The 22,186-nt window shown below is 41.3% G+C and overlaps 1 protein-coding gene across 5 annotated transcripts in view; it reads right to left on the reverse strand.

Annotated features, from left to right (window-relative positions):
• The window catches only part of pigo (phosphatidylinositol glycan anchor biosynthesis, class O), a 52,528-nt gene that overhangs the window by 18,416 nt on the left and 11,926 nt on the right, over positions 1-22,186 (reverse strand). For 4 of the 5 annotated variants that reach the window (XM_070868432.1, XM_070868436.1, XM_070868438.1 and 1 more), the window contains exons 5-8: positions 19,530-19,689; positions 15,545-15,721; positions 9,232-10,840; positions 4,549-4,752 (exon numbers count right to left, since the gene is read on the reverse strand). In XM_070868432.1, the coding sequence (XP_070724533.1) occupies positions 4,549-4,752; positions 9,232-10,840; positions 15,545-15,721; positions 19,530-19,689 (2,150 nt within the window). The remainder of the gene's footprint in view (positions 1-4,548; positions 4,753-9,231; positions 10,841-15,544; positions 15,722-19,529; positions 19,690-22,186) is intronic. The other variant, XM_070868437.1, reaches the window with a different exon arrangement.

Below are 22,186 nucleotides of genomic sequence, written 5' to 3' on the forward strand. Positions count from 1 at the left end.
ATGTTGACTGAACGTGAGATATGGTTCCACAGATGCTGGAAGCCCGCTGGTGCCTCATTCATTCATGCAATTCTAGACTAGAAACATTGGCAAGTAATCTGACTGTGGGAATATTATTATCTTCACCCAATGTCCCCAGAGACAAACTTTCCAGGAGTCAATAGATAGCAAGTAGGAACTTTAGTGATGCAATTCTTTGCTCCTAGCCAAAAGGAGCAGACACCAATTGCAGTGCCTTTACTACAGCCCCAATTCAGATCAGCCAATTCAGCACAGACTAGGGATTAAGGGCCCAAGTTTCCACACGATAAGAAACGGGCGCCCCTCCAAGCTGGGCGCCCGTTTTTCGCGCCTAAAAAAAACCTCGCGATTCTGGAGCGTTCTGCAGCTCCTTGTCTGCCTGGCGCGGCGCCCAGGGGGGCGGATCCTACACTTGCGCCGATTTTGTAAGTGGGAGGGGGCGGGTACTATTTAAATTAGGTTTTTTCCTGCTGGCAATGCTGCGCGTGCGGGTTGGAGCGTTCGCACACGCGCAGTGTGAAAAAAACATTGGCACTCGGCCATTTTTGTAGTTCTTTGTAGCTGTTTAATTTTTTAACATTTTTTAATAAAAGCACATTGCCATCAGCACATCAGCTGCAGCCTTCTCACTGTCTCCTCCCCCCCCCCCCCCCCCGGGAACGAAACAGCTGTTCCCTCCCTCCCCTCCCCTCCCCGGGAACGAAACGGCTGTTCCCTTTCCCCCCCCCTCCCCTCCCCGGGAACGAAACGGCTGTTCCCTCTCTTCCCCCCCCCCTCCCCTCCCCGGGAACGAAACGGCTGTTCCCTTTTCTCCCCCCCGCGGGAACGAAACGGCTGTTCCCTTCCCCCCCCCCCCCCTCCCATCCACGGGAACGAAACGGCTGTTCCCTCCCCCCCCCCCCCCCCTCCGCGGGAAGGAAACGGCTGTTCCCTTCCCCCCCCCTCCCTCCCCGGGAACGAAACGGCTGTTCCCTCCCCCCCCCCCCCCTCCGCGGGAAGGAAACGGCTGTTCCCTTCCCCCCCCCTCCCTCCCCGGGAACGAAACGGCTGTTCCCTCCCCCCCCCACGGGAACGAAACGGCTGTTCCCTCCCCCCCCCCCCCCCCCGCGGGAAGGAAACGGCTGTTCCCTTTCCCCCCCCCCTCCCCTCCCCGGGAACGAAACGGCTGTTCCCTCTCTTCCCCCCCCCCTCCCCTCCCCGGGAACGAAACGGCTGTTCCCTCTCTTCCCCCCCCCCTCCCCTCCCCGGGAACGAAACGGCTGTTCCCTTTTCTCCCCCCCGCGGGAACGAAACGGCTGTTCCCTTTCCCCCCCCCCCCCTCCCATCCACGGGAACGAAACGGCTGTTCCCTCCCCCCCCCGCGGGAACGAAACGGCTGTTCCCTTTCCCCCCCCCCCCTCCCCTCCCCGGGAACGAAACGGCTGTTCCCTCTCTTCCCCCCCCCCCCCCCCCCTCCCCTCCCCGGGAACGAACGCCTGCAGCATTCTCCCTGGCTGAAGCACTTTCACACAGGTAGGAAGATGGTTTATTTAATGTTTTCTTGGCTTATAAATGTTTATTCAGGTTGGATTTATTTGTATAATATTTGTAGAAGTATAAATAAGGATTTATTGTAGAATTTAATGAGTTCCCTTCCCCCCCCCTCCCCCCCCACCTCGTTCTGGACGCCTAATTTGTAACCTGCGCCTGATTTTTTAATGTGTAGAACAGGTTTTTTCAGTTCTTCAAAAATCTTCACTTGCTCCATTCTAACTTAGTTTGGAGTACGTTTTCACTGTGGAAACTTTGAAATCAGGCATCAGTGGCCGGACACACCCCCTTTTGAAGAAAAAATTCTGTTCCAAAGTGGAACTGTTCTACCTGACTAGAACTGCAGAAAAAAAATGTGGAGAATTGCGATTTCAAAGATAGTCCGTTCTCCACCAGTTGCTCCTAAAAATCAGGCGCAAATCATGTGGAAACTTGGGCCCATAATGTGGTCAGTATGCCTGAGCTACACAATGGGTAGAAAATTTACCAACACCATCATGATCAGCTTTATTGGGCCAGAATTTACTGTCAAAATAACGGTAAGGCTAATGGTGCTTGCTTTTACTTATGTGCAAATGGTACAGCAACTTCAGACAAGGAGCAGATACAAGTCTAAAACTTGCTATCCAAGTTGCGCCACTTCATGTTTAGCATTGCAAAAACAGCATTTCGCGATCTGCCTTATCATTGACAAGTATTGAGTGTCCTGAAGTTGCTATATTTGCATGGTAGATACAAACTAAACTCACCACAAAGTTATGTCTCGTCATTTCAAGTGCGAGAACCCTTTTAACAACGTGTTAAGTGTTAATTACTGCCAATCAACTCCTCTTGGCACTGAAAATTAACTAGTACAAGTGTGGAATCTCATTCGTTCTGATATTAACAGATTTTAAATTTGTAAAAAAATGGTTTTAAAAAAAAACATTTTTCCTTTTGTCTCTTTTTACTCTGAATCCAATCTTTCTTTCCCTCTCTATTTCTCTTTCTGTATCTATTTGACACTGACTCACTCTAATTTACACTTCCTCCTCAGTTCTTGCACTATTTATTTCACAATCCTTCAATCTGATTGGTTAAGGAGATAAACAGTTGGTTGCCCTGTTTACTCAAGTCCCAGATGCCCTGTTCCCCTCACTGCGACATTATCAGCTCGCCTCTTCAGCAGCTTGCCACCTAAAAAATTTAAAAACCTAAACATACAAATGCAAGTCTGACTAATGGCAGACACTATTAGATGCCTGCTACTACAACACCTTGAATGTTCTCACTGGATAATTGTACAATGAACAAACTTTACTTATTTTAAATTGTATTACAAAAGATAAAAAATATTGGGAATTTAAAATAATAATTTAATCTCAGTTCTGTTCATGTTTATAAACAACTTAAATATTTTTGATGTACTGTATTGGTGAAACCATTATTGACACTGTTTGCTAGACAGCCTGGCCAAATGTGATTAAGTTGCGGCAATTTAAACCTAGATGTTTCATTAGTGGTGAACCAGTTAAAAATGGATACAACTTAGTTTAACTGGTAGCCAGTATTCCTATTACTATATTTGCGATCGCACATTCAAGTTTCAGAGCAATGTGACACTTGAATGTACAAGCTACAAATCTGAAAAATAGTATCATTTCTCAGCCAATCGTTTATGGTGGGCTGCCTCTCTGCAGCAAATAAGCATACCTTGGAGAAGTAGAAGCACAGAGCCTCTCACCTTCGTACCAAGGCAGTTTTCATAAAGCTGACTATGATCACCAACACAGAATCTGTGGAGTATGTCTACAGCAAAGCCCACTCTGACTGAAATTAATACAGGAAGACAAATAGATCAACAAAGTGGGGGGCGGGGGGAAGAGAATAGGCAGCACACAGTATAAAAGAAAAGTGGGAAACACAGGATAAGCTGCAGCATGTTTCTTTATAGTGCATGAACTCAGCTCTCAGCTACTCCTTTACACTGTTGGCAGATATGGGACAAGAAGTATTGGAATGGTGGCCCACCAGCTTTTCCCTCTCCAGCTCTCGGTCCTCATTATTCAGAGTAATGTAAAATTATAAGTTCAAAACGCCAATTGCTTTGCTGGTTAAAGCAGTAAGTAGATGAGCTGTACAGACAAGGAAGGTCCCAAATTTGATTTGATGTGTACTAAGTTAGTTGATCTCAGCTAGGCTGACGAGGGGAGGGAGAAGAGCAGACACTAGCCTCAGCGCCCTCTAATAGGGAGCAGAAATGCTACCAGAATTCCTACTCCTAGTCACTATCCAGAAATCACTGCTGGGAAGAACAGGGTCAGGTTCAACTGTAATGCACCCAGTAGTGCAAGAGCTCACCAACATTGTCTTGTGTCTCAGAAGAATTACGGTTAGAAGCATAGAAGCTTGTCGCACAAGATGAGGTCAGTCAGCTCATTGTGTCTGTGCTGGCTCTTTGCAAGAACAATCCTGAACTAATCCCACTGCCCTGCTCTCTTCCCATAGCCTTGTATCTTCCTCTGCTTCAAATGCTTATCCATTTTTCCCTCAACTATTCCTTGTGGTAAAGCATTCCATGCTCCAATAGCTCTCTGCATAAAAACTACAGATAACTGGAGTTGATAAAATAGTACCCGAACAAGCAGTTAACATCTTTAGAAATGGCAGAATAGGAAAAATTTTTTAAATACTGAAGTTCACAATAAAGTATGACAATTACCTTTAAATTTACAACATGTTCAATCATTTCTTGAAAAGTCAGTCATTTTTCTTAAACAAGGCATGTAGTTATTATTTAAAATCTCATGGAGATTATTTGCAAATTTGCTCCAGCAGATTTGTTTGAAATAAGTCAGGAAATTAAAATACATTTTTAAAGGCACCCACAACAACCCAAGTAGTCTGTGACTATAATAGCAGCTCTCATATTTCATGCCACAGTATTTTTCGCTGATATTCATTTAAAAAACCCACTGTTGAATATAATGGATGTTTTTACAGCAATAAAATAATTACCTGCAAACAGAATATGAGAAGCAAAGGTGTTCATTCCCACCAATAGTGCTGGCAGTATATTGGTGCTATGTCCATCAATGAACCCAACAAAAGCTGCATTCCATTGGATAGCTGGGAATGTTGGCTGATGCCCAGTGGCATAAAAGAACTGTGTAGCTAAAAAGGCCCAGGCTGTAACTGCATACCAAGGGACAGAGAAATAGCCTTCAAAAAAATAATATAAAATCAGTACCAAACATTGGTGAGATTACCTGTGGAAATCAAGTAGCAACTAATGATTAGCTTGAAAAGCAATTTCTCAACCACCTGCTGAAACCAGTTTAAATACCAACATTTTTTTTTAAGTGACATAGGCAGAGTTGAATTCACTATAATTCAAGTGAATTTTCACTATATTTAATCACAAGTTTATGGATGCAATGTACCCACTCTCATAACATTACATTTGTCTAAGAAAAGCCAAGTCACCTAACTATTTGGAGGATCTACTACTGAAACAATTCAACAACAATAACTCGTATTTATATAGCACCTTTAACATAGTAAAATGTCCCACGGTGTTTCACAGGAGTATTATAAGACAAAACATTTGACACCGAGCTACAAAAGGAGAAATTAGAGCAGATGGCCAAAAGCTTGGTTAAAGAGGTAAGTTTTGAGGAACATCTTAAAGGAGGAAAGAGAGGTAGAGAGGCAGAGGCTTAGGCAGGGAATTCCAGAACTTAGGGCCTAGGCAACATAAGACACGGCCACCAATGGTTAAGCGAATATAATCAGGGATGCTCAAGAGGGCAGAGTTAGAGAAGCGCAGATATCTTGGGGGTTTGTGGGACTAGAGGAAATTAGAATTAGGGAGGGGCGAGGCCATGGAGAGATTTGAAAACAAGGATGAGAATTTTGAAATTGAGGCGTTGCTTAACCAGGAGCCAATGTAGGTCAGTGATCACAGGGATGATGGGTGAACGGGAGTTAGGACATGGGCAGCAGAGTTTTGGATGACCTCAAGTTTACGTAGGGTAGAATGTGAGAGGCCAGCCAGGAGTACATTAGAATAGTCAAGTCTAGAGGTAACAAAGGCATGGATGAGGGTTTCAGCAGCAGATGAGCTGAGGCAAGGGCGGAGATGGGCGATGTTAGGATGTGGAAATCGGCAGTCTTAGTTATGCCGCAGTTATGTAATCGGAAGCTCATTTCAGGGTCAAATATGACATCAAGGTTGCGAACAGTGTGGTTCAGCCTCAGATAAATGTTAGGGAGAGGGATAGTGTCAGTGGCTAGGGAACAGAGTTTGCGGTGGGGACCAAAAACAATGGCTTCGGTCTTCCCAATATTTAAACGGAGAAAATTTCTGCTCATCCAGTACCGGATGTCGGACAAGCAGTCTGACAATTCAGAGTCCGTGGAGGGGTTGAGAGAAGTGGAGGTGAGGTAGAGCGGAGCGTCATCAACATAAATGCGGAAACTGACGCTGTGTTTTTGAATGATGCCGCCAAGGGGCAGCATGTAGATGAGAAATAGATAACGATGCGAGAGTGGGAAGAGAAGCCATTGCAGGTGATTCTCTGGCTATGATTAGATAGATAAGACTGAAACGAGTAACAAGGCCACGAGAGGTGACTGTGAATATGGGTTGGGGAGTTTACATGGAAGGAGCGATTAAAGGAGGATAGGAGGCTAGTGACCTTAGAGGAGAGAGAGAGAGCATGATGAATTGAGATGGAAGTTGAAATCAAGAGGACGAGAAGTCGCTCGGTGTAAAGGCTGAGGGAGGAAAGCATTGAAGATATCTCAGTGCTAAAAAATTTAATGGTACTTGGGTGGGCGGTAGAGCACAAGAATTTGAAATTAAGAGGCGAGATGCTCAAAGGAGGAGAAAGTGCCGGAAGAGTAGGATGACAGACCAAGGTGTGATTTGGTGACGAGAGCCACACCACCACAGCGGTCTGAGTGTGGCAAATGGTGGAAGGTATAGCCAGGCGTGGTGGCTTCATTTAAGGGTAAGGTGTCATCACTCCTCAACCAAGTTTCCGTCAGGTCAATGATGTCGATGCAATCCTCCACGTTAAGCTCCTGGATGGCAAGGGCCTTGTTCGCAAGTGAACGGATATTCTGGAGGGAGATGCAGAGGGTCGGTGAAGGTTGACCCACTGCCAGCTTCCACAGGGTCAGCGTGGGAGGGGTGAGTCAGACAGGGAAGAGATTGGCAAGATTAGCCCCCAGTGGATGCGCTGGGTAGGAAGGTTGGTGAGAGTGTAGGATGGGACAGTTGGGGTTCAAGACGATTATAATTAAAATTAATAGGTATTTTGTTCTTTGGATATGGTAGAAGACTTGCATTTATATAGTGCCTTTCATAACCTCAGGATGTCTCAAAGCACTCTGACAGCATAATATTTATTGTCCCTACTTGCCCTGAGGGTATTAGGAGTCATCCATGAAATGTGGAACTGGAGCTGTATCGAGGCCAGAGCTGGTAGAGGTACTAGATTCCTTCCATGAAGGACATTAGTGAACCAGTTGGGTTTTTACAACAACCTGGCAGCTTTCATGGTCATTTTTCTTACTGGTGCTCACCCCCAAATGACCAGATTGAATTCAATTTCACAGTTTAACACAGTAGGAATTTGGACCTATGACCTCTAGATTACTAGTCTCGTACCATAACCAGTAGGCGACATTTATATTGGGGCTAAAATTCCGGCCTCGCTGGGTCCATACAGAATACGTACGGACCCAGCGAGGCCCCGCAAAAGCCGGTTATTGATTCGCATGTGCCGAAAACCAGTTTTTCCGATCTGTCAAGTTTTGACTTGACGGATCCTCCGCATCCCGGCAGCCAGGACATTCGCACAGGCGAGACTGGGCTATTTGCCCAGCGAATGTCCTTAAAACTCTTGCGCCTGATAAAAGCAGGCGCATACCCTACATTTACCAGCGCGAAAGTTTCAAAACATATAAAAATAAAATTTAAATACACATTGTTAAAAACTCTGTCCACTAAGGTAAGTTTATTTTAAACCTATTAAAACATTTTTTTAAATCCAAAAAAATACTTGTTTTTCCTAAAATATTTAACTTTCATTTTAATTAAGTGAGGTTTTTAATTTTTTTATGTTGTGTTTAATGTGTTTTTTTTTCTCATTGACAGCAGTAAGAACTCGGAGATACGGATATTGGTTGTCCAGTCACATGTGACTCCACCTTCTTCATGCGAACCTGGAGGACGGGAGCGTACTCCGAAGCGTAGGAAGAGAAAGCCTCCCATCGCAATCGCAGGCGCCCCCGGGACCACCAGATAATTTCGTTAAAAATTCTCTGGTCAGAGGCGTTCGTCCAAAGGAAGTTTCCGACCCAAATTTCAGGCCCATTAAGTAGACTTTTATGAACAATTTAAGACTTGGGTTTGGATCATAACATTTTAAACATAATATACAAATCGAGTGTATTTGTTCAAAATTCCCAATAACAAATGATTATAAACACTAGCCACAGGTAGCACAGTGCTTGTGGAGGAGGCATTCAACAAACTCCAACATGTAATCCATCTTTCTCCAGATTACATATCAAGATATTGGCAAACTCATTCTCCCAAGAACATTCAAGTGAGAATGTTAAGACTGGGGTTCAAATTTGGACCTCCTTGTTACATGTTTCAATGTTAGTTATTTTGTTAGTGACTGAGGTATGGCATTCCATGGTTGAAAGCCTAGCTACTCATGTGAGTACACAAGAGGGACCAGTGCTGGGAGAAATGCATGAGTCAACAACCAAACTTGCAAATATATAGTGCCTTTTAAACAAAGAAAATTGTCCCATGGTGCTTCACAGAGGTGTAAAGGAAAAATTGGATGCCTAGTCAAAAATGAAAGGTATTATTAAGAGGGGTGACCAAAAACTTGTTCAAATGGTGGGTTTTAAGGATGATTTTGCAGGACAGGGAGGTAGAGGGGCTTAGGGAATGAAGTCGGTATCTCCAGAGGAGAACGAGAGAAAATTGGGAAGACTTAAAAACACAACATTTTCATAGAATCAGAACTTCACAGCAGGAAGCCATTCACCCCATTTTTGTGCCAGCTCTTTGAAAGAGCTAAACACTTAATTCCATACCATTTACATTTTTCTGATTTCAAATATTTATCCACTTGCCTTCTAAAAACATTATAAATTCTGCTTCAACCACTGTTTGTTAGGGCATGCCATGTTCCAACAAGCATTTGCATAAAAAATCTCCTATTGGTGGTGATAAATTTTTGCTTTCTAGATAACAAATTACTGACCAGTGAAGATATTTTCCAAGTTTCTCTAGTCTCTACCTACAGCTAAAGTCTCTTATCCCTGGTTTTCTCTTAATGAATCTCTTCTGCACCTCTCCATGGATTTCACATCTTTCCCAAAGTAAAGCATCTTGATCATCTTGCACCGTGATACACTTAAGAGCTGTGGGACCTCTTTGGGACAGGTGGAATTTTTGATGCTTGAGCACATGTATACAATAGAAGAGATATAAAATACACATACAGGTTCTCAGTTTTGAAGGAATTCTGTTCTAATATAAAATCTAAATTTGACAGTGAAGGAAGTTATAATGGACTAATACAATAAAAAGTTATTTATAAACCCTGTAAAGTGTTGTTACTTACTCAACAAATGTGTTTAATGACATCGGTCGGACCAACTACGTACCAGTGTTATCGGACTGTAATGAAAGATTCCTTGCTGTCCCATGTATCTCGAGGAAAGAAAATCCCTCCAAAAATAGCAGCAGGAAAGCCAGCGACATTCTCTCATTATGTAGCATAATAAGTAACAATGTCAAAAGAGCAAGGACAGTGAGAAGTGCAGCAGAATACACAGTTCCCAAGCCATAAGCAGCCACCGTCCGAGCCTCAGCCTGGTTGCCACTAAAATGTATTTTCATTGATTGCTGCATTTTACGGTATATCAGTGGGATTACATGTAGAGAGTCAACTTCCATTCCAGGAGAGCCTTTGTAGGAAGGGACGCAAGTTTCATCAGACTGCCCGCTGTCTTTTATGAACACTGTGATCGGATTCCATAGGACGATAAGGAAGCCTGTTATTATCAGCCCAAAAACAATGGCTGGGACCACCACTGCAATCTTCTTTGTCAGATCCCGAAGTTTCATGGAGGTTTCTTCTGGAACAGCACTCACAGCCCAATAGCAGAATAAGCAAAATACAATAAATGGGAACCCCAAACGTACAAAAAACACAACCAAGTGTGAGCTGTTGAGGTTCCCATAATGAAGGAACCATTTTCGTATGAGGTAGACCAAAACTGCAAGTGATGATATTGATAGGATATAATGGAAGTTCCTTTCCTGGCTATTATTTAACGTTGACAAAGGTTTCAGGAAAGAGGAGGGCTCACAGTTTGCAAGTTCTTCACGACAGTTATAAAAGTTGTTGGAGAAAAGAACACACAGCAAGAAGACCACCAGGAACCCAATTAAGTAAAAAGATTCTCGTTTGTATGAAATTGAACCAGGATTCTTTTGCAACTCTGGCACAAACGTTGTATTTAAACTATAACTAGTCAGTTTTCCATCCCATTTTAGTTTTAGGACAGTAAATGTCACAATAGATTTCAAAAGAAATGATACTACTTGTCCTTCAGTTACTACAAAGCTATTGGAAAACATAGCAACACACCTTAATAGGGGAATTCCCAAAGGTACAAAGAACTTCAACCAACTTTTCCACTTCTGCTGAGTCGCAGCATTGGGGCTTTTTGTCAGTTTATTTGCAACATGATCGTTATTGCGTTTAGATCTCCAGAAGTTCCAATGGAAGCCCACATGTGACCCAATAGCCATCCAGCAACATATTATTAGAGGCTCCACCATAATGCCAGAGATCAGCATCCAGATATTAACTGTTAATCCTGCAATCAGACTCCAAATAACTGGATACAAAAGAAGTCTTTTGTACAAAGATTCAAATGTTGATGCAGTTTCAGATACCAAAAAACAATGTGCACAGGTTGCTGCTAGAAGTACAATACCACACAGCATGTGTGCAGGGTTGAATCGTGCCCATGATTCTTGACACATTTCCTTGGTCTCTCTCAAGTAACGCTGCAGCATGATTAACAGCTTTTGAAACCTTATGTGATGATCTTGGTCAGGAACAAATTTTTCAGAAATGTGCAAGTTTGTAACCAGGTCATTATACTCAACCATTGCAGTGGAAAACAATTCCTTCAGATATTTCAGCTTTTTCATGGGGAGATCCTTGGCAGCATAAGAGTAGGATTCCAAAAATCGATTCACCTATAAAACAAAATAAGATGGTGTAAAAAAAAAAGATACCACAGTACCAAATGTGATGTAGCTTTGTTTTTTAAAAAAAACTATCCCGCAGTTTTCCAGTACTTTCGCAGCATTATATGCCATGAATAGTTGGATTTAACTTTCACAAACTGCCCAAAAAACACAAAAAAAAAGCATTAAATTATAGGTCACCTTTTGATTTTAAAAGGAAATGTAATTCCTAGAAAACTATTCCGACATTACCACACATACAGCTCTTTGTTGAATGTCCAAGTAATAATGGGCCTTCCAATCACTTAGCTATAGATTTGGCAGTTAGACATTGCAATTAGCCAAACAACCTCTGGGGCTTGGGAAAGAGAAAAAGAAAGAGTCATGATTTCCATTCCTGATTGTTATTCAGTGACCAGTTAAGAGTGCTGTTAAATATGCTATTGGATATTAAAGGAGGATGGAATCCAGGCATGCACAAGATGCCTACTTGGGTAAAGCTTCAGAAGGTTACCCTGGAACCATAGCATGTGAGGAACTTAGCGGGCGGGGGGAGGGGAAGTTAAGATTCAAGCCCACAGCTTCCCGTGATTTAGAATCTCTGCTGGATTACATAGGAATAGAAGTAGGCGATTTAACCCTTCGAGCCTGTTCCGCCATTCAATGAGATCACGGCTGCTCTGCAACCTAACTCTATACATCCACCTTTGCCCCAATCCCTTAATACCTTTAGTTAACAAAAATCTATCAATCTCAGATTTAAAATTAATAATTGATCTAGCAACAATTGTTGTTTGCGGAAGAGAGTTCCAAACTTCTATGGGCTAGACTTTCCTATCATTTTCGGCAGGTTCTCAGCGATTTTCTCGGTGGTACAGATCTTTTTCCGCCTGGCAAAAGTTTCTCCATTATTTTTTTTAATGGTAGCACCCAAATCTGAAAACGACCACCGGGACTAAACCACCGACGTGCACAGCCGAGAAAATCAAGCCAGGGCTTAAGTTTGGCCTCAACGAAGCCTGTCCAGATCGCTGAGGGAACCGCCCTGTAAAAGCTGCTTAAACAGGGCAGTGGTGAGTACTCTGCAAAGAAAGGCAAGTTAAAGGTTATTTATTCATTTATTTTAAAACTGCGATTAGGCGTAAAAGTGTCTTGGGAATACTTTTGACCTTTTAATTTTTTTGGGTGAAATTTTTAAAAGTTTTCCCCCCCCCTCCCTCGGCCCAACCGCAGCCTCAGACTAAATTTTTTTAACAACTGCCCGTTTTACTTAATTTCCCGTTAACCGCTGAGAATAAAGATGTAAGGCCCATTTTCTCACCGGGCGATTAGTTTTACTTAGTTTTAACATAAAAGTGTAAATTTTCGCTAGCGTTACTTACCAAACGTTAGCAGTTTTTCCAGGCTCTCAGGAAAGTCTAGCCCTATGACCCTGTGTGTAGAAGTGTTTCCTAATTTCACTCCTGAACTGTCTGGCTCTAATTTTTAAGACTATGCCCCCCTAGTCCTCGACTCCCCAACCAACAGAAATAGCTTCTCTTTATCTACCCTATCTGTTCCCCTTAATATCTTGAAAACTTCAATCAAATCACCCCTTAACCATCTAAATTCTAGAGCAAAGAACCCTAATTTGTGTAATCTCGCCTCATAATTTAACCCTTGGAACCCAGGTATCATTCTGCCATCAGCAAATTTGGATATATGACTATCGGGACCATTGTAAGGGGGTAAAGTAGACAGACAGATGGTCACCAAAGTCGATACTGAAGGTAGTGAATTGTTCTGACACGCAAGAGGTTCCGATTAAAGGGCTCATCAGTATTAGGAAGTTGTGAGGAGTCAAGAGTTCCTCCACCTCAAGGTAGGGATTGTAAGATATCGCCTATTGACAGATTGTATGTAAAACTCACTTATAAATAATAGAAAATGGTCGTATAACATAAAATTAAAACTTTACATATTCAAGACCCAAATAAGGGAATGGCATGGAATCAGGTTAAAGGGAATAGCTTTGCTTGTGTGTTTATCTTTAAAAACTGCAGACCAAGTTGGAAACGCCAGAGCAAGGTTAAGACTGTGGAAACAACACATTCCAAAAGGCTGAGATCGGTCCCACATGCTCTGGGAGATGGAGAGGTTGCGAAACCACTCAGCAGCCAGTCGGATAAGGGTTAACAAATGAATATAGCTTCGTAAATCAGCTGTAAACCAACCGGTGGTCATAGAAGTTTTTGCAGGAGGGTCGCACATCTCGGAAACTGTGTAACTGTGTGCAAAACCATCAATCATTGAAGGTTCATTTGGAACGCTTCCCCTGCATATACTTGAATAAAGATCAGAATATTGAACCAAGGTTTCGTCTGAGTGATTCCGTGGTCGCTATATGGGCAGGTGTCGAATCTTTATTTCAGGGAATCCACCTTGAAGAAGTGTTCTTTTTACCCCAACAACCATCATCTAAGTCGTTAATAAATACTGTGAATAGGTGAGGCTCCAACACAGATCCCTGTGGGACACCACTAGTCACATCCTGCCAATTTGAGTATCTACCCATTTTGCCTACTGCCCGTTTCCTGCTGCTCAGCCAATTTTCTAACCAGGTCAATAATTTGTCCTCAATTCATGGGCTTCTACCTTAGTTTCTTATAGATGTGGGACAATATCAAATGCCTTCTGGAGGACAATATAAATAACATCCGTAGAGAGTCTATCCACCGCCCCCTTGACATTCAACGGCATTACTAATCGCTGAATCTTCACCAACATCCTGGGGGTCACCACTAACCAAAAACTTAACTGGACCAGCCACATAAATACTATGGAAACTAGAGTAGGTCAGAGGCTGGGTATTCTGCAGACAGTGTCTCACCTGCTGACTCCCCAAAGCCTTTCCACCATCTACAAGACACAAGTCTGGAGTGTGATGGAATACTCTCCACTTGCCTGGATGAGTGCAGCTGCAACACTCAAGAAACTCGACACCATCCAGGACAAAGCAGCCCACTTGATTGGCACCCCATCCACCACCTTAAAACATTCACTCCCTCCATCGCCGACATACCATGGCTGCAGTGTGTAGCATCTACAAGTTGCATTGCAGCAACTTGCCAAGGCTTCTTCGGCAGCATCTTCCAAACTCGCGACCTCTACCACCGAGAAGGACAAGGGCAGCTGGCGCATGGGAACACCACCACTTCCACATTCCGCTCCAAGTCACACAACATCCTGACTTAGAAGTATATCATTCCTTCATCGTCGCTGGGTCAAAATACTGGAACTCCCTCCCTAACAGCACTGTGGGAGTACTTTCACCACATGGACTGCCTCGGTTCAAGGCGGTGGCTCACCACCTTCTTAAGGGTAATTTGGAATGGGCAATAAATGATGGCCAGCGACTCCCACATCCCATGATCGAATAAAAAATAAAAAATAAAAATTTCCCCTGTCCACTACTTTAGTCACATACTCAAAAAATTCAATCAGGTTTGTCAGGCATGACCTATCTTTCACAAATTCATGCTCGCTCTTTCTGATCAACTGAAAATTCGAGGTTTTCTGTCGCCCTATTCTTAATTACAGACTCTAACATTTTCCCGACAACAGATGTTTGGCTAACTGGTCTGTAATTCCCTGGTTTCCCCCTCTCACCATTCTTAAATAACAGCGTGACATGCGCAATTTTCCAATTATCAGATTAAACACTTCACTTTGAAGGATTACAATTCCCTATGGAGCATTTCTTCATCCTGCGGAAGGTGGAAATTCCTCTGCCTCACCCTGACCAGAGAATTATAATAGTCCTCACAGCCCAAAGAGTTCCAATCTTCCCACTATGCATTCTATACAACAATATACAGATCCCTGTGGAAAGGATTGGCATGAAATAGAGAAATAAATTGTACAAAATGATACATATAATTTTACATGCAGCAACATTACTAGCAAATGCAGAAGCTTAAATTTTCCAGAACGAGAACATTTTCAGTAGTATAACTAAAAACTGAAGGCTTCGTCCCTTTTATCTGAAAAGTTTGTTTGATCCAATCAGCTGCAGAGACAATCAGTTTCTAATATGGATGTATCTTTCACAACACACTCCGTTACAAATCAAGTGCCCCTCACAGTTGGCACACAAGGCTCACATTACCACATTATGAAACATATTTATCCTTTCCTAAGTATCCCTGTGTTTTGTACTTTACTGACAAACATGAAAAGCTTGGAGACCCAACCCCAACTAATGTCATCTATGCAGTCACTAGAAGGTGCACAAAAGCAGTTATGATAACTGCCTCTCCAATCTTCCTTCTTCTCCATTCAGAATAATTTGGACTATTCTATTCTGTGCAACACCAAGGATTCACCAAGGTCAGTGCAAAATTATAACATACCACATTTCATGGTTGAACATTTTTCTGAAATTTGAAACGGTTTCCTTATTTAGTCAAATTTCCAAACTAACAGAAAAATGCTAGCTAAAAATTGGCTATTTGCTGTAGAAAACAAGTATCTGGAAAGGAGAGATCTGAAAGACTTTTGTACACATTTTAATGAGGCATCCAAGTCACACTTGCCTCGTAACGGTCGATTCCAGATTGATACAATATGGTCTAGAATTGAGCTGGGTGGAATTTGGGGCAGAGGTAAAAACACGAGAAAAGAAAATATAAATGTAATAAAAAGTGACACCCTGCAAATCTTACTGTACTGTACCTGTATGGCATTGATGTGAAGTGCTTTTGCCTGTTGAAAATACTGATTATTATCCAGCTTTGGTTCAGAAGTAAACATGTCCACCATCACCATGCCAATATTGCTATATGGAATTGGAATTCCAAGTAGAAGAGCCAGGGTTGGTACAAGATCTATCTGAGACACAACTTCTGGGTCCTAATTGCAGAGATTTTATGGATTAACAGAAATAAAGAAAATTAATGGAATAACTACATGAACATCTCCCCAATGTGTACATATTATAGGAATTAAAATAGCCTATCTTTATTTCGGAATTATTTAAATAAAAAGGTGCATATTAGAAACTTACTATATTTATTAAACTATGTTGAATTGCAGCTCACTCTGAATAGTACTCAGTTAATTAATTTCCTCAAATTAAAATGCTTACTTTGTTGTTAATAGGTGATAAATGCAAGCTATTTCTTTACTTTCATTACATTAGATTGTTCCACTATAGAGTGAGAACATAAACCACAAACTCTTAATGGAAGAATCAATCATATTGGACCAACTTTTTCAATAGTTATTTGGAAACTAATAATCAATGCCAGAAGTTTAGCAGTCTTTACAATTCACCAATAAATCCTTGCACAAAAATATTGCTGTTAAGCTTGCATTCGGTTGAATTCATTTGAGGATATGCTGCTTGCTAACTGCAATTTTCATTTCCATGGAAAGCTACAAACAGTGCAAGACATTTGGCTGAATACAGGCAGATCATAATGTATCAGCATACAAGGATCGCATAGGTTTGTAAATTCTGCACATAGAGCATATTTTATTATATATAAAAACATTAAAAAGTAGATCTCATGTAATGTTGTGCACAGGTCAAATATGATATTAAATAAGAATGGATGGATTATGTTGTACATTGGAGAATATGCTGCTGTGCTGCTATATATTGTAATAAAATGAATGCAAAGTAATTGGAAATAAAAATAAAAATTGTGCATTAAGATTTTATGCAAATGTAAAGGTTAAGGAAAACAGGAAATGTTAAAATAAATTGTGAAAATACATTTAAATATAAATATTCAGATTTTTAATATAATGCACTTAAAATGTTGAACATAATTTGTATGTTTTAGATTATACATCAACGCACTCAGAAAATGTTATATTTGTCAGTTCTCGACCGATTCAAATCTAAATGGATTTAGTTGGATATGCAATGATTGCGAGGGTAGGTTGTGGATTGTGAAAGATTAGGGCAGGAAAGAGTGCACCTGTGCAGATTTAGCATTAGTGAATGAGAAAAAGGATGTGGCAGTGAGTGGGTGATTAAAGGCTCAGTGACAGGAAATGTTTAAAAGTTTGAGAAGGAAAGTTAGGGATTTCAGAGAATTTGGTGGTGCTAAGTGCTGAATACAGTGGAGGATAGTAGGATGAGGTTTGAACAGGAAAGAAGGGGATGGTGTCGTTATTATGGAGAATACGCACTTGGGAGTAGGACTGAAAAGGAAACAGTAAAACTGCATTTAAACGCACAAGCATTGGGAGCGACACTAAAAAAAGAATGCACAACTGGAATGGGACTAAAAAGAGCAAACCACTGTCAGTTAGGACTGAGACCTGAGCTGGCTTAACATTCTGCTCTTTCAGCTTCAATCAATTTTGGAGTGAGGTCAGGCAGAAATGAGACAGTAGTGACGGGAGAGTGGAGCTTTAACTGTCCATTTTTTGAAATGTTTTGAACAAGGCCAGGGGAAAATCTCAGAAAAGCCTGAAGTGGGCAGGGCTGAGTCAGCAACTTACTCAAATTTGACCAAGTATTTTTAATGTAGTGGGAAGGGAGGGAGATTGTGACATTGCTCATGGTGAGTCAGAGGAGTGTTTCTCTTACATGTCTGTTGCATTTGTGTTGCTACTTCTCTTTCCCCTTATTCCTGTCTCGGTGAAGGAACTTGGAGTATGTTGGGTGATAATGATGGAGAACCGGGGGTGGTGGCTGGGGAGAGAACGGGACACGAGGAGAGGTAGAGGCAAATGGGTGAGAGGAAAACGTAATGGGCCAAGTGGGGCCATCAAGTAAGAGGAAACAAGTCTCGATGGTGGAGCAACAAGGAACGGCAAGAGGTGAGTGGCGAAATACTTTCCTTAGAGCAAGTGCAACGAAGGTTCACTCGACTGATTCTTGGAATTGGAGGATTGTCCTTTAAGGAGAGATTGAGTAGACTAGGACAATATTCCCCAGAGTTTAGAAGAATGAGAGGTGATCTCATTGAAACATACAAAATTCTTAAGGAGCTTGACAGGTTAAATGCTGGGAGGATGTTTCCCCTCCCTGGGGAGTCCAGAACTAGGACTCTCAGTCTCAGAATAAAAGGTTGGCCATTTAGGACTGAGGTGAGGATAAATTTCTTCACTCAAAAGTGTTGTGAAACTTTGGAATTCTCTACCCAAGAGGGCTGTGGATGCTCAGTTGTTGAGTATATTCAAGACAGAGATCAATAGATTTTTGGATACAAAGGGAACCAAGGGATATGGGGATATTGCGAGAAGGTGGGGTTGAGATAGAACATCAGCCATGATCTTATTGAATGGTGGAACAGGCTCAAAGGCCGACTCCTGCTCCTCTTTTTTTATGCTCTTACTATGATGATGTCAGAGAATTATTGTTCCAACATTCTAGAGGAAGGCGAGAGTCAGCTCGACTACACCAACTCTGAATAATGGGGTTGCATAAAATCAAGGAAAGATTGTTAAGGCTACAAGTTTATAATCAATAAGCTGAACCAATTGAATTTTAAACATATCTGGTAGACTAGTTATTATTAACTTGTCAGTTATACAACCCTTCGAACTTTAAACTTACCAACTGTTAATTTTGTAATAAGTACAGCCCAGCTGATGCCAAGTTACTACAATACATTTGAACTGCTTAGATTTACTAATTCAATCAGTTAATTACATCTACACAAGTATCTTGCATACTTCCAATGTTGATTAAAATGCTAATCTACATCATCATAAATGCGAATAAGCAAATGTTAATTCAGGATTTCATTGTCTGACACCTTTGATGATTTGGCAAGAAGAGGGTAACTCATTCTTGCCATGAATCTGGACTGGAGGTTGATTTGCATAACTATTAATGTCATTTGGACTAGTTAATGTAAGATGGTTCATACATGGTACAGCTTAGACATTGAATAATCCCTAGATGGTCTTGGATGAAGAGTAAAGATGAAGGGGTTAAAGATTTGTTTGGTACCCTTTTAAGCAATATACCTTGTAAGATTCAAGAATTTACAAGCAAGAAGCCAAAATTGGACCAAGAGGACCGGAAACAGCCCAAAATACAAATTTTAAAAATGCAAAAGATGAACTTTAAAACCTAGTCAAATTGCCAAAATTTATAAAAGGAGAAAAAACAAAACAGCTGAGTGACTTTGCCATAGCAACACCACAAGCAACAGTTCACAATGGAATTCCTATTGTAGATATTTACATACAAATTCTCATTGTAAATGTTTACATAGCATTTTACATTGTCATTGAAGAGTACTGAAAATAATTACAACACAATACAAGATTTGTGATAAGAAGTGCAACCACATGCAAAACTTTTAACATATATAAAAAAGGAATTATACAAGGACCCAACATTAAAAAGAACAAAAATTAAAAGCTATAAACAAAAGCTTTACATCATTTCTATTTGAAACTGCAGGAAAAGTTAGGATGTACTATATATGTAATGCAGTTTAAATTACCACTGGATAAGGAATACATAATAAGTGGAGTGAATGGAAAGCAATTGGGATCATTCGGTTTAGGTTGGAGATAATCATACTCCATCTCTGAAGTATGGGTTAATCTGAAGTCACCTATATGTCATATCTAAGAAACGACAATGGGTTTTAGCTGCATTCCTATTGCTCAGCATGCAGTAGAACCACATCTCTTGGTAATACAACAGCAAGATGAATAATACATTCTTCAGAGCAGGACTTACTTCAGCAGGTTTTGTCTCAAACAGGGGTAGTGGGCTATAAATAAATAATGCTGCATTGACTTCCCCTTCACTGTCACCCCCATGATCTCCCATATCCGTCATCCCATGATCCCCCAGGACCACCAGCAAGGTGTCATTCTGAAGTTGTCCAATCACTGACCTATCAAAGAAAACAAACATTTGTTTAAGTAAAAAAGGCAACTAAATAGAGAACTGTCATGCTGTGCACTCAAACACAGAAATAAAGAAAACAATAATTATATATATATATATTTTTATTTTTTATTTTAATTTTTTTTTTTAAAAAGGAGTTTCATCAGCTCAAAACAATTATGGTCCCTGATGCACTTGTCTTGTGTAAATCATGTGACTTTGATTTTAAACATATCTTGACATCGTAACCACTTGCACAAACTACAATGCTGTTATTTTGCATCCTGTAATCCAAAACTTGCCAGTTTACCACAGGTTATTTACTACATCCCCTCACCAACACTGCAGGTAACCTGCTCCAACTCCTTTATAATTATAACTTTGCGGATATTACAAAGTAGACAAGGCTTGACATCTCATTTCTCACCCCTCCCCCACAATGCAGGAAAGTGACTCAGTTTCCCTTTCTGCATCAATCACACAGTCCAAATGAGAACAGGAATACAATGTGAAGAACTGAGACCACAAAAGCAAACACTATCCCACTGTCGTGCAGCACAACGACATACTATTTGCTGCACGAGACCACCGACCAGGCCATTTTAGACAGTTTAAAAGCAATGGTGCTTAAAAATTTCAGTCATGTATCACCGCTATGCAATTTCTATCTTCCTTTTATATTTTTGTCTCCTCTCATTGTAGGTGTCACACAAACAACTGTGCAACAGTAGCCCTCGATGACTGATCATCCCTCCGTAAAAAAAATGGTTGATCGGGCTCTTAAAATCAGGAATTCATTGTGAAGAATCATGGGCCTGAATTTGTATCCTGCTACACTGTACTAATTATGTTATGTCAGTTTAGCTCAGTTTGTAGCAATGTCACACGAGACAAATTTGTGGGTTTAAACATCATTCTAAAACTTCTCATAACCTAGGCTTACACTACAGTGCACTGCTTTGGGAATGTTGCATTGTCAAAAGGTGGCATCCTAAGATGAGATTTTAATGTGAGGCATTTTGCAGTGCTTTAGGTAAATGTTAACGGTCCCATGGCACTACTGGAAAAGCAAAGCATTCTCCTGGGTGCACTTTATTTATGATTAGTTCGTTCTGTACCTCAAAATCAATAAAGTTCTTGAAACATTGAGGCCAAATGTTCATAGATTTATTAAGTATACAGCTACAACTTCTGAAATCCAGAAACCTCGGGACTGAGGCCATTCCGGTTTTTCCGGATTTCAGAACAGAAATCCGACGTCTTGAATCCAGAAACCTCTGGGCTGAATTTTGGGTTTTCCCAGATTTCGGAGATGAAATCCGGCAAACCCTGTGCCGAGTTTCGGGTATTTCCGGATTTCAGAGACCATCAGACGTCCGAATCCAGAAACCCTAGTTCCAGGTGCATGTGGCTCTGGGGAGGAAGGGCCAGGCAGGCTCTCATAATATTTTCAATGTGGTCCTTTGCCTGAAAAGCGAGTTAATGACAGGACTTCCATCTGGCACCAACAGGGCCTTACAGAGGTAGCTGAGAACCGTGAGGACACTGTGGAATGTTTGGAATTCTGGATCCAATTTGGTTCAGAACATTATCCGTTGGCAGAGCTTAGTCAGGATCACTAGGTCCAGAATAAGAGGACTGGCCAGCAAGGAATCCTCACAGGTGTTATGGAGGGCGATGGTGTTGGTGCCAACTTTGGATTAAAAAAAAAAATCTAGCAGTTGAATTCCATCGCTAAAGACGTGTGTGAAAGAGAGAGGTCCCATACAGCTAGCCCCAAGAATCCCCCCCACTCCCCAAGAAGCCTCTGCGTAGCCACAGCACGGATCAACAGAACTCGACGCCTGACGCCGTTGCCAGAGACACTACATCAGCCGAGACCACGCAGGTCAGGGGAGGAGGCAGCTTTTACTGCACTCATTTGGAAATGATTTATTTAGTATCTTTTTGTTCATACCCATGTTCATGCTTGCCCTTTGTAGTTCATTAACCCTTCGACTTACTTTCCCATAAAAGTGGTGACCGTGAACTGTGAATATAATTGTGGATTATCATTTAGCTTGACTACACATTTCTTTTCAGGTCCTTTGATTGTTTTCTTTAGTTTTTTCTAATGTTCCAATTAATAACTTTTTTTTTAAATGAAATTAAATTTTACGGTCCAGTATTTTGCCCACTGATTTTCTTCCATTTTTACAGTAATTTGAGCATGAAGTCACGTTAAAAAAAAAAGTCAAACATATTTCCAGATTTCAGATGACTCCTCCTCCTCCTCCTCCTCCTATCTGCGCGATGTCCGGTTTTTGGAACATTCCGGTTTTCGAAACTCTGAATTTCAGAAGTTGTCCCTGTATAGTACTTGCAAGTGTTAAACATACAATCAATATCCAGTGCTTACAACCACACCTGATGGTTGAGGACTCAAAACACGTCCCAGATCAGAACGTAGCATTCAAGTTGACTGAATTCTCCAAATTCTCATTACAGTCTGCCATTTTTATAAC

Source organism: Pristiophorus japonicus, chromosome 2, assembly GCF_044704955.1.
Source record: "Pristiophorus japonicus isolate sPriJap1 chromosome 2, sPriJap1.hap1, whole genome shotgun sequence".
Classification (NCBI taxonomy): domain Eukaryota; kingdom Metazoa; phylum Chordata; class Chondrichthyes; family Pristiophoridae; genus Pristiophorus; species Pristiophorus japonicus.